This window comes from Elephas maximus, chromosome 9, assembly GCF_024166365.1.
Source record: "Elephas maximus indicus isolate mEleMax1 chromosome 9, mEleMax1 primary haplotype, whole genome shotgun sequence".
NCBI lineage: Eukaryota > Metazoa > Chordata > Mammalia > Proboscidea > Elephantidae > Elephas > Elephas maximus.
In genome coordinates, this window is record NC_064827.1 from 94,375,396 (window position 1) to 94,387,661 (window position 12,266).

General features: G+C 46.6%; 1 protein-coding gene across 1 annotated transcript in view; it reads right to left on the reverse strand.

The window, feature by feature from the left end:
* LOC126083358 (guanine nucleotide-binding protein G(q) subunit alpha) overlaps positions 1-2,264 on the reverse strand; it is a 325,195-nt gene extending 322,931 nt beyond the window's left edge. Inside the window, exon 1 of the mRNA XM_049897022.1 lies at positions 2,032-2,264. Within this exon, the coding sequence (XP_049752979.1) occupies positions 2,032-2,167 (136 nt within the window). The 5' untranslated portion in view covers positions 2,168-2,264. The remainder of the gene's footprint in view (positions 1-2,031) is intronic.
* Positions 2,265-12,266: the final 10,002 nt, after the last annotated feature.

Genomic DNA, 12,266 nt, shown 5'->3' on the forward strand with positions numbered 1-12,266 from the left:
TCCATATATGTTTTATTTCCCCAGCAGTCTTCCTCCTAGGCATTCAAACATAGGCCCTGGGGCAAAGCCCCAGCTCTAACTCAGCTGCTGGGAAACTCAGAGCTGCTGTCAATTTCAGGCAATAGGGCTGGCTTGAGAGACCTCCAACGCCCTGTTCACAGCTAGGCAGAAACAACTAACGACTGTAAACGGCAAAAGAAAAATCAAATCACTCGAAAGACAAATCACTGAAATCACCCTAAAACACATGCTTTTTCCCGTAATTGAGCCCTTAAGCACTCTATACATTTTTCTTGCCCTCTCTATTTTCTCCTCATCTTGAGAATTCAGAAAACATTCAACTATACATTGTCAACCATTAAAAGCAACCCAAAAATGAGAATTAAAAAAAAAAACCTTCATTTTCCAACTGGAGTTTCCCTTAAGCCCACCTCTTTCATCTAGGGCTCTGCCTTCTGTTCTTTATAAACCTGTGCACACTTACCTAATCGGGTTTCCAAATGAAGACATAACGCATGGCATGTGAATTAACCATTTGTAACTATGTGTGATCATTATATTTTGTTCCTTCTTGTAAATGATCCAGTACATAGCAGTTCAGTCACAAAGGCAATTGGTTCCTTGAGCCAGAAGATGGAACGCTCAAGATAAGAAAATGCCTGCTTCTCAAACCCTAACTGACAATGCAATATTCTTCTCTTACTGAAATGTTGGAGAAACATATTTATTATACAAGCAAAAAGCCAGGACACAAGTGCAGACATTTTTCAGGCCTGTTACTGCAAAGCTGTTTGCACTTCCTACCACAATAAAAGCTCAGAGTTATGTCATGCTGGCTTGTATGTGAACCCTGATGGCTTGACACTGAACATTCTCTCGGAGATAATAATCAATAGAATTCCTATTTGAGAAATGGCATTTTCTTGCTAACTTAGTGTTAAAGCAGAATGTTGAGTTGTTTGTTTAGAGATTAAAGGGAAATTTTTGCTACAAGCTTCCCGTTTTCCTTCTAGCCCAGATTCCAATGATATTAAAACGATGTCTGTTTAAAACAAACAAAAGGTTTCTATTTGTTTCCATGGGAGTAATTGGAGGCTGCATGGGTTTTCAGTAGTAACTATTGTGAATTCAGGCCTACATCTGGGTTGCCTTCATTAAACAAAAGATACCCGTCGCTGTCAACAACCACACAGCACAGCGCTCCCATATCCCTCATTTTTATCCGGAAGGAATGGTGCAGACGAGAAACAAGCCTGTCACTATCCACTGGCCAAGAAACTCCTCTGGGGTCCCTCCTTTCGGTGGTCTGACGGCTAAAGAATAGCACTTCTGTAGCATTTGGGGCTGCCCCTCTCCCCAGTACATAAGCCCCCTTTCTTTGGAGGACCAGGCACTCCTATACCTCATCACCACTCTTGGCGAATCCAGCCGCGAGTCTGCCCACCGCTCCCCAATTAACTCCAGACCCCAGAAGGCACTGATAGCGGATGCACACGCCACTCCACCACACACCATCTTCTAGCGTGTCCTGGCTCCGCTCGCCACGCTCGGGGACACACACACACACAGCTCCCCACGCGACCATCCCACCGGGCGCCGCGCTACGACACTTTAAGTTCAACCTCTCTGCCCACCTTCCCACCCCCGCGCCCCGAGCCTCTCCCGTGAAGTGATTTTCCGTTTAGCAGATGCACAGCAGATAAACGCGCACCCCGAATTCACAGCCCTAGGGACACGAAAAGGCACACGCCAAGGCACCCGGCAGGGCAGCATGAAGCGTGCGTGTGTGTGTGTGTGTGTGTGTGTGTGTGTGTGTATAAGTGCGCGCGCGCGCGCGTGTCTGTACGCGTCCGCGCGCCTGCGGGTGGTGGCCAGGGGCGCGCCCGCGCGCCCAGGGAGGGCAGGGGTGAGCCACAGGCGCCGGGGGCTGGGGGCGCCATGGGCAGCTACCCCGAGGGGCCGGGAGTGGCGGGCGGGGACACGGAAGCCCGGCGAGAGGGCACCAGGCGGCCGGGCCCGGGCCGTACTCACCGAGCAGCAGCAGCTTGAGCTCCCGGCGGGCGTCCCGCTTGTCCCTACGGAGCTGCCGCTCGATCTCGTCGTTGATCCGCCGGGCTTCCTTGGCCTCCTCGCTCAGGCAGCACGCCATGATGGACTCCAGAGTCATTCTTCCAAAGTGCCTCCGCTGCAGCCTCGCCGGCACCCCCTGCTCACACGCGCGCACACACACCCTCCCACCCTCGCTCCCCGGAGGCAGCGGTGGCCGCCGAGCCCTCGCCGCCCGGGCGCGCGGCCGGGACGAGCTCGGGGAGCCGCCGCGGGGACCACGGCCAGGGCCGGGCCACCTGGTGGGCCGGGGGGCGCGGCGGGAGCGAACGGCTCGGAGTGGTCCCCTGGGCCGCGGGAGGAACGAGGCGGGCGCGGGAGGCGGCCGCGGGCGCTGGCTCGGGGGGCGCGCGGGGGAAGGCCGCCGCGCCCGGCCTCGCTCAGACGCCCGCGCCTCCTTCCCCGGGAACGGGGAGCCCGCCTCGCCCCCCGCGCCGCCGCGGCCGCCGAGACTCCCCTAAGCTGGGCGCCGGGCGGCAAGAGCACATCCACCGGGACGTCCCCGCAGCCAGCGGCCGCCGACGGCTCCCCGCGCCCGGCGCGCCCGCTGTTCGCCGCCGCCTGACACGGCTCCCGGGCGCCCTCGGCCCTGCCCGCGCCCACCGCCCGGCTCGCGCGCAAACACCGCTTGCCGGCCGGTTCGACCGCCCGCCGCCGCGTACTCCTTCCTCCTCCTCCGTCTCCGCCTCCGCCAGACGCCCACCCCCGGCCTCGATTGCCAGGCGCGGAGCGGCTGCTCACTGCTCGCCCTCCCCCTCGCCACACACACACATTTTCTTCTTTCTCTGAACTGGAGCACAGATCCGGGAGGGAGGCGGCAGCGGCGGGAGGAGGGGGAAGAGGGAGCTAGGGGACGGACGCGGGAGGAGGGGAGCTGGGAGGCGGGGCCGCCCGGCCCCTCCTGGAAGGCTTTCCTGGGTTCGCAGCCGCCGCGGCGCGCCTCCTGGTGCGGCTCCGGCCTCTCCCGCGCAGCTCACCGCTCGGGACCGGCCCCCTCCGGCTCTGCGGGCGCTTCCCGCTCCAGCGCTCTCGTAGGGGCCCGCGGGCGCAGCGGTCACGGCCGCCCCCGGCGGGGGTCGGGGCGGGGGCTGGGTCCCCCTGGCTGGCTGACGCGGTGCCCCAACCGGCGGCCGCTGCTGTGGTCTGGGGCCGCCGCCAACCTGCCGCTGCCGGGCCAACCGCCCGGGCGTGGTAAAGCAGGAATATGGCGGCCTCCGCCTGCCTGGAATTCCAGCCCTCGAGCCCGGGAAAGCAGCCTCGGCCCCTGCTGGAAGTCGGAGGATTCAGGCCCGCAAACCCACCGAACAGCCTGGCGGCGCACACACCCTGCCCGCTCCCTGCAGGCGGCGGTGGCGCTCGCGCCAGGGCCCCCTATTGCAGCAGCGCCTTTCTGCCCCCCCCCCCACTGCAGCCGTAAACCCGCTTGTGTATTCTTTCTCATTCCTGTTTCTAAAACGCCATTCGGTTAGAAAGTATCTTGCATCACCTCTGACCCTAGTTCAGTCGTAGAAAATAAAGATCATCTGAGTTGTGGGGTGGGACTGGGGAATAGAAGAAATAGTCACTGGTTCTTGGAGGGGCCAAGAGGAAGATTAACAGGCGAAACGGTCCACAAAGAAATCTAAATCCTGAGTAGAAAAATGAAGACGCCCAAGTTTGCAAGAGCTTCCCGATGGCCTCCAACTTTTCATGCCATTGAAGGTGGTTTTGTTTTGTTTTTTACAAGGCCGCCTCTTGTTTTTGTGAAGACACATGGTGTTTAACAGCAAGTAATCAAACTTATTTTCCTAGACGGAGATTCAGTTATGGATGACGTATGGGAAAATGCAAAATAATGTGGGATAAAGGAAAAGGAAAAAATACATATATAAAAATGAGAAAATCAAGATTGTCCCAGCAAAATTCCATTCTGATTATTTGTTTTTCCACTTTTGATTGAGGCTTATTTTGTTGTGATGTACTACTGATAAATGGCAAAAAAATTTTTTCCTTGCCGATTGCGGGTGTTGTTGATCTAACAGCTAGAAGAGGTGAAAGAAACCCGCATTGCTTCCTGCTCAAGTATACTTTATGAGGAGAGTCTCTTTTTCTCATTTTATGTTTTCTCTGAGATGTCTCTGGTGCAAGGTGCTGATCCAGAATGTAAAGTAAGGTCAAGCCAAGCCAAAGGTAGCCTGTACTATTGCTGTAGGTCAGCGCACGTTGGGTTCTTGGTTGACAGCTCTATGACTTCGTTCTTTCCATTTGTCATTACCCCCATACCACCCCAGCACGTACACACACACACACACACACACACACACACTGTAAGCCAGAAGGAAAAGCAAATCATGGAGGTATAAGATCTGCTGTTTTAGTTTCCTTTTTAGAGGAATGGAGCCCCGGTGGTGCAGTGCTTAAGAGCTATGGCTGCTAACCAAAAGATTGGCAGCTCAAATCCACCAGCTGCTCCTTGGAAACCCAGTGGGGCAGTTCTACCCTCTTATATATAGGGTCATCATGAGTCAGAATCTACGTGACAGCAACGGGTTTGTTTTTTGTTTGGTTTTTAAAAGAATATTCAGCCCAGAAAATGATTCAATTTCACCTTGACCAGGAAAGCAGACAGGGCAAATCTCGCCTCTGTTATGCAAAAGTCTATGAAAAGCCAGTAAACTTGCTGCCAGATTAAAAATTTAAAATTAAGTGACTGATGAAATTAAAGATTGAAATTCAATATGCAGAAATTTAGAATGGCTTCTGGGAAAAAAACTTAATGATGAGTCTGCATTCTCTGCCATACGTATATACTTGAGTTTCAGAGAGGCAAAAAACAATAGAAAATCAAATGACAGCGAGCTTCAAGTCTGCGGTTTCCTCACAAAGGATGCACTGAGTCTTTTGAAAATGTCTCTCAAACAGTGCTATCAAACTATCAGGTAATCTGTTTTGACTGAATTGACCTATTATTTGATGGAAGAAATTAAACTGTTTCAGCAGATGGTTTGTTATTGGTAGTTGCTGTCCAGCCCATTCCAACTCATGGCCATCCTATGTGTGCAAAGTAGAACTGCTTCTTAGGGCTTTCGAGGCTGTGGCCTGTCGGAAGCAGATCTCTAGGCCTTACTTCTGAGGTGCCTATGGGTGGGTTTGAACCTTGTAGATACATTGGAAATCTAGTTTGTCACCCTTGCACACCCAGTATCAGTGACACTCCCTGGCACTCAATAGATATTTGAATTAAAAAAAACCCGTTGCCATCGAGTCGATTCCGACACAGTGACCCTATAGGATAGAGTAGAACTGCCCCATAGTTTCCAAGGAGCACCTGGCGGATTTGAACTGCCGACCCTTTGGTCAATGGCTGTAGCACTTAGCCACCATGCCACCATGGTTTCCATAGATAGAACAAATCAGATGTTTCTTCAAGTACTGGGAAGAAATCAGGAAGTAAGGAAAACCAACGCAATAATAGAGCCATGTGTAGGTGGCAAGAAGGAAAGAGGAAAAGAATATTCCATGTCTGAACCTAGACTTATCCAGAAACCTTTACCTATATATCTGAAAAGCATTTATCAAACAAATATTCATATGTCACACAAAAAAATCCTTGCAGGAACTACTAAAGTTATCGGCCATGTTCTAGAAGCATATACTCTAAAATATGCAACTAAACATGAATCATGTTACAAAATGTCAGTATATCAATCAAGAAACATTTATTCATTGCCCACTGTGTATAAATAACAAAGATGAAGGTGCAGGAAGAGAGAGCCACTAGGGTGAATCAAATATGGTCTTGCCCTCAAGAGGCTTATAGTCTTAAGATATAATGAGGCTCTGAACAGCTGTAATAAAAGACAAAATGAGATTAATTTTATTAAAGTAGGGGTAGAAGTGACAATGTAAAACGTTTTAGAAAGAAAGGAATAATTCCTTCTGTTAGGGAGAACTGAAGACTTCACGAGGAAGGTGGAGAATGAATAACTTTTCAATAAATGGGGATCTACACCTCATAAAAATAAATGAGCAATCCCAAATCACCCCAGATAGCAAGATAAAAAAAAAAAACATTTTGAGAATTTACTAGATAGCTGAAAAGCGAACCACAAAACCCAAAGAACGTTAAACTCCAGAGGAAAATGGGAAGACTGTCACATCTTCTTTGGTATCCTAAGGTGGATACCTATCACCACAATCACATTACCTGTCGTTGGGACTCTGGGGTGGGGCAGAACAAAGCAGTAAAAGTCATAGTTCAGTATTGTGAGGAGTGATCCCAGACTCAATGAAAAGGCCCAGTTCTTGTAGAAAGAGCTCCTGGGGAAGGGAAAGCTTGTTAATCAATGACTCTCAGCACTTCTTTTGTTCTCATAGTCACATAGCATGGCTGCTTCATAGCCTGTGCCACCCTGCTGTAATTGTCTACTTATTCTCCCTCTCTCTCTCTCCCAGGAGTCCTTGGGCGGAGCAAACAGTTAAGCACTGGACTACTAACTTAAAAAGCTGACAGTTCAAACCCACCCAGAGGCACCTTGAAAGACAGGCCTGGCAGTCTGCTTCCAAAAGTTCACAGCCTTGAAGGCGCTACGTATAGAGTAGTCCTACTCTGAAACACGTAGGATCACCGTGAGGCAGGATCCACTTGACGGCAACTAACAACTCTCCCATAAGATTGGGAGTTGCTTGAGAGCAGGGACTGTGTCTTCCATAACAGTCGTCAACGCCTAGCCCAGAGCAGATACTCAGTAAGTGACAAATAAACAACCTGCCTCAAAGACAAACACACTCACAGATTGCCTGTCCCAGGCAGGGCATTATGCCAGAGCCATCCAAGGCCCTTCCTTAAAGCCTTTATACTCTATTTGGGCGGTCAGTCGCATGCGTTAACGAACAAACAACAACACAAGGTGCAGAGCATTCCCTGCTGAGTATAGGGAATAGATTGCTATAGGTGTTCAGAAGGAGGAGCAGTTATCCAAGCCATTGTATGGATAGGCATACGATGATCACCCCAAAGGCCAATATGAAATCGGCCTGAATTATTATAGATCCTTTCGACTCGGCGGCACTGGGGTGGGTTACAAGAGCTGAAGAAGAGCTACATTGTGCACAGCTTGCTGGCACAGCTGTCTGGCCAAGGAATAAAGTGGCCTTGCTTGTGAGAAGGAAGTGAAGCCGGCCCAGGGAGACTCAGAGAGCTGCAAATGGCGCCACCTAGAGGAATGTTTTTATAACAGCCGAAAGATCAGTTGACAGGGGTTTTTTGTTTGTTCTGACAGAGAAAATACATACATTGTGAAAGCACTAAACAGACATTCCGGATGAAGCAGAGTACTTCAATTACATCTTTCCGTTAACACCTTCAGAAAATGCATCTGACTGTAATCAAATATATGTATTTTGTGATTATCCCAGGTTAGCAGTATCTCAGGAAGCACTGGACCTCACAGTTTGAAGGCCATCAAAACCCTATTAGATAGCTGCAGTGATTGGCTCAACCTTATCTACTATTGTGAGGATGGCATAGGACAGAGCAACACTTCTTTCTGTCATACACAGGGTTGCTGTGACTCAGAACCTTAAGGGTGCAGCTCAAATATTGGCACATGTATAAAACCCAGTGCCATCGAGTCGATTCCGACTCATAGCAACCCTACAGGACAGAGTAGAACTGCCCCATAGAGTTTCCAAGGAGCACCTGGCGGGTTTGAACTGCCGACCCTTCGGTTAGCAGCCGTAGCACTTAACCACTATGCCGCCAGGATTTCCACATGTATACACATCCCCCAAAAAGGTAACTACTATTTTGACTTCTATCTCCGTACATTAATTTTGCCTGTTCTTGAGCTTTATATAAATGAAATCATTCAGTTAAAAAAAAAAAAAAAGCTCCATTAGATGGAAGGTCCTAAAAGGCTGGCCAAGTTGGAGCTATTTTTAAGGTAAGTATACCAGTGTTTCAGAGAAACTAATTAGGAAAGTTTAATGAATAAACAAATGAATGAGTATGTCACTCGAAATCATGACCCAAATCTTTTTGGGACCAAAGAATCAAGGATGACTTGGCTAGGGTAGGAGCTTTCTTCCCACCTTGGAGTTACTTACTATAAGCCGGTGTCAACTATCCCTCAAGTCTCTGGCTTTGCTGCACTCAAAACGAAGACCAATGGCGCAAAATGATGGCTTTGGCTGCAGATGTGGTCCTTTTGGCATTTTTGAATTAGCTTCTCAAACTTAAACATCAAGAGAGCCACATAAAAATCTGGATTTCAGTTCCTGGTCAAGATCTGGCAACCCCTGGCCTTTATTCCCAGATGGCAACGGTTCCCGCCGGCCTGCTTTACTCCCCGTAGCTTATAAGGTAGTCCCCAACTTACGACAGAGTTCATTCCAACAACTCCATTGTAAGTCAGTTCTGACATAAGTCGAATACCTTTTTTTTTTTTTTAGGTTTTTATTATTATTGCCTTCTATTATCAGTGTCTCTATAAATCCTATCTTTATTTGTCAACATCAGCATTGTAACAATGAAGTTGAAGTTGTAATGACTTTCAGGCACCTGCACAGTTCAATTGCAATTGTTGTATGTCATTCGAGTTGGACATTGCCTGACTTTCTATCCCTAATGACTCCCTACACTGACACCAATACAGACTTCATTGTAGACCAGGCCATAGCCTGCTATACAGCAGTGTTTTGATCAGTAAATCATAACATCGAACATCTGCAAGTGAACATTTGAAAACGATAACATCCACACACCACATGCTGCAACATTGTATGTAGTACATATTACTAACAATAAGATGTACAAAAAAAAATGGATGGTCATAAGTATGGTTCGTGGTAGCTCGAATATATCGTAAGGGGGGGACTATCTGTATTCCCCATTTAGTAACATGCCTATACCTGTGGACATTCAAGATCTGATTCTGCCTAAAGCATTTAGCAGGAAGGGTATTGAATTTTGTCATTAACCAGGTCAGGTTGGTCAAGGCAATAGATTTCTTTCCCATTCTTTGTTTTCATGTTTCTAAATCAAATGATCATGCATCATATTAACTCGATCTCCCTTTAATACTTTCACATGTAAAGCTCAATAAGGGTGGATTTTTATCTGTTTTGTTCACGCCTTAATCCAGCACCTACAACAGTGCCTGGGATAAAGTATAGCTGCTTAATAAACATGTGTTGAATGAATAAAAATTAGATATGCCTATTAAACATGCCACATATTGGCCACATGCAGTCTGCCTCATATTTTTTATTTTCTTAGCCAGCTGGTACCCACCAAAGCTTGGCTCATCTGTAAAATATTGCTGGGCCCTGAGCTTCAACATGTTGCTTCCAATGAGTTCATCAGTCGAGGGAAATTAGCCATCAGAAGGATATTAAGACTCTGAGGGTGCAACATTTTTGTTCAAAACCCAAACTGAAACATATATTAATTCCTCTTAAATCAACTTTATAGAAAAGTTGATATTGTTTTCATGAATGCATTTCAAGTCATGTGCCTCTTTTACACTGGAGATCATAACATGATCGATAGTCAAAGTTGGTAATGGCTCGATGTGTGATAAATTAATATTGATTGAAAATACATAAGTAAAGTGTCGTGCTGTCTCCTCAATGATTAAAGTGTCTTAATATTAACCTCTCAATTAGTTATTATCCTTATGAATTTTTCAACTTGCCATTCTAAATTTTATCGAGATGTAAAAAAGTTGATAACTTTTCAATTTTAAATAAGAATATAACATACCTCTTTCTGACCACAAAGTTAAATATAAATCTCTCTCATTCTTTTTTTTTTTTTCCTCTCCATTCCTATCCCTTGTTGTTCTTAGGTTCTGTGAGTCAATTTCAACTCAAACTGACCCCGTGTGACAGAGAACTCTCCCATGGAGTTTTCTAGGCTATAATCTTTACAGGAGCAGATAACCAGGTCTTTCTCCCTGGGACCCAAGGGGTGAATGTGAACCTCCAGCCTTTTGGTTAGCAGCCCAGTGCTTAACCATTGCGCCACCAGGGCTCCTTTCCTATCTCTTAGGCTTATTATTGTTGTTGTGTGCTGTCAAGTTTATCCCGATTCATAGTGACCCAGTATGACAGAGAACTGCCTTGTAGGATTTCCTAGGCTGAAGTCTCTACAGCAGCATATCACCAGGATATTTCTTCCACAGAGCCGCTCACTGGCAGGCTCGAACCTTGACTTTTCAGTTAGCAGTCGAGTGCTTAACTATTACACCACCAGGGCTCTCTTACCAGTTGCCATCAGGTCAATTCCAACTCATAGCAACCCTATAAGACAGAACCCAAAATCTATTTCAGCCACATTGCATGAATTTTGATTTCTTTAATATTGCATTAAACTATTCTTTTTGAATACTGAACTTTTTGGCACCCTTTTAAATTTTACACTTGAGGCACTCGTCTCAGGTTGCAAAATTTAAGAGGTTGCCAAAAAGTTCAGTAACTATTCAAGCCCAGATAAAAATTGTGAATGAGTTGGCGTACAGTGGAGAAGGTGCCACTCAGGGAAGAAACGAGCTGTGGACAGTTATCTATTATTTACATCTTAAGAATATACATTATTGCTGTCTGTGGAACTGGAACAAAAGAACTGGGTTGAAAAGCCATTGATTATCCAAATGGAAGCCTCCACAGCCTCTCTAAAAATACAAATGATGAGAAAAAGGCAGAAAATATTACATTTTTAGGCTCATTATCTGGCTTGTTTTAAGAATCAAAGACTGTAGACTAAAGAGGCCTGAGAAGCCAGTGAATTTCTCTTTAATCCAGGAATTGTTTCTTACAAATAAAGCCTACTGGGAAGTGGGTCTATAAAAGGGTAAAGGCACAGATGTACTGGTTAGGGGAGGGCTGACAAGGAATCCACACATTTCTTCCTCCTTCCCCTTCCCTCAGGCCATTTTCAAAATCTCAAAGCTAATCCATTGCCACGTTTTACAGGGAAGGTAATACCTTGAGGGTCTATAAATGGATCCAGGTTATACAATCAGGTAGTGTCAGAGGTGGTGCAGTGGCTAAGAGGTAGGCTGCTAACCAAAATGCCAGCAGTTCAAATCCACCAGCCGCTCCCTGGAAACTCTTTGTACAGTTCTGAACTGTCCTATAGGGTCTCTATGAGTCAGAATCAACTTGACAGCAAGGGGTTTGGTTTTTGAGGTGGCAGAAGCAGGACTAGAATTGGGTTTTCTCACTCTCAATTTTCTTTTCTTGATGGTGCCTTCTTTTAAACCGAATTAGTCTTGGGAAAGTTGTACTTGGTCTCCAGCTTTCCTGGTCTCAAAATTTATACTGTTTTCTTGAGAGGATCGATGTTCATTTAATCTTTGACCTATTCTCTGGAAGCCCAGAACCTACTGATAATTAGTCAAAGTGTCCTTTCAGGAATGTTGCATTTTCAGTCATATCAAGGCCCCAAGTTAAAGCAGTGGTTCTGCTCCTAACTGCACATGAGAAACACCTGGGGAGCCTTTGAACACTAAACAATACTGGATACAGGATGCCCAAATACTTAGATTTAACTGGTCTGGGGTGGGGGTTGGTGTACTTTATGCCCCCAGGTACTCCAACATGCAGACAAGATTAAGAACAACTGAGTTATAGTAATAAAACTAATTAAATGCGTGCAGGCCTCAGCCGGTAGGACAATAATTCGTGGTAATTACTTACTCCACTGGGCAGCAGAGCCCAGCCTGCCTAACACCTGGGTGGCACTAAGGCTCGATGACGATTCGCAGCCAAGATGGTTGTCTTCTCCACTCACTGTCTCATTAGGTCTGTAGACATTTTTTTATTTCCTCTCATTGTTTTCTTAATTTTTTTCAGTGTTTATTGTACGCCACAAAAGAAGAAATGAAAACACAAGAAACACATAGAAGAAAATGAACAATATCTATGAACCTACCACCCAAAGACAGCTTTTTTTTTTTTTTTACTTTTTAAAAATGATTTTATTGTGGTTAACAGATAACAAAACATTTGCCAATTCAACAATTTTTGCACACACAACTCAATGGCGTTGATTATGTTCATCATGTCATGCAGCCATCACCACTGTCCGTTTCCAGGTTATGTCACCACCATTAACAGAAACTCAGTGCACCCTAAGCAAAGGCTCCCCCTTCCTCACTCCCTCCCACCTCTGGTGA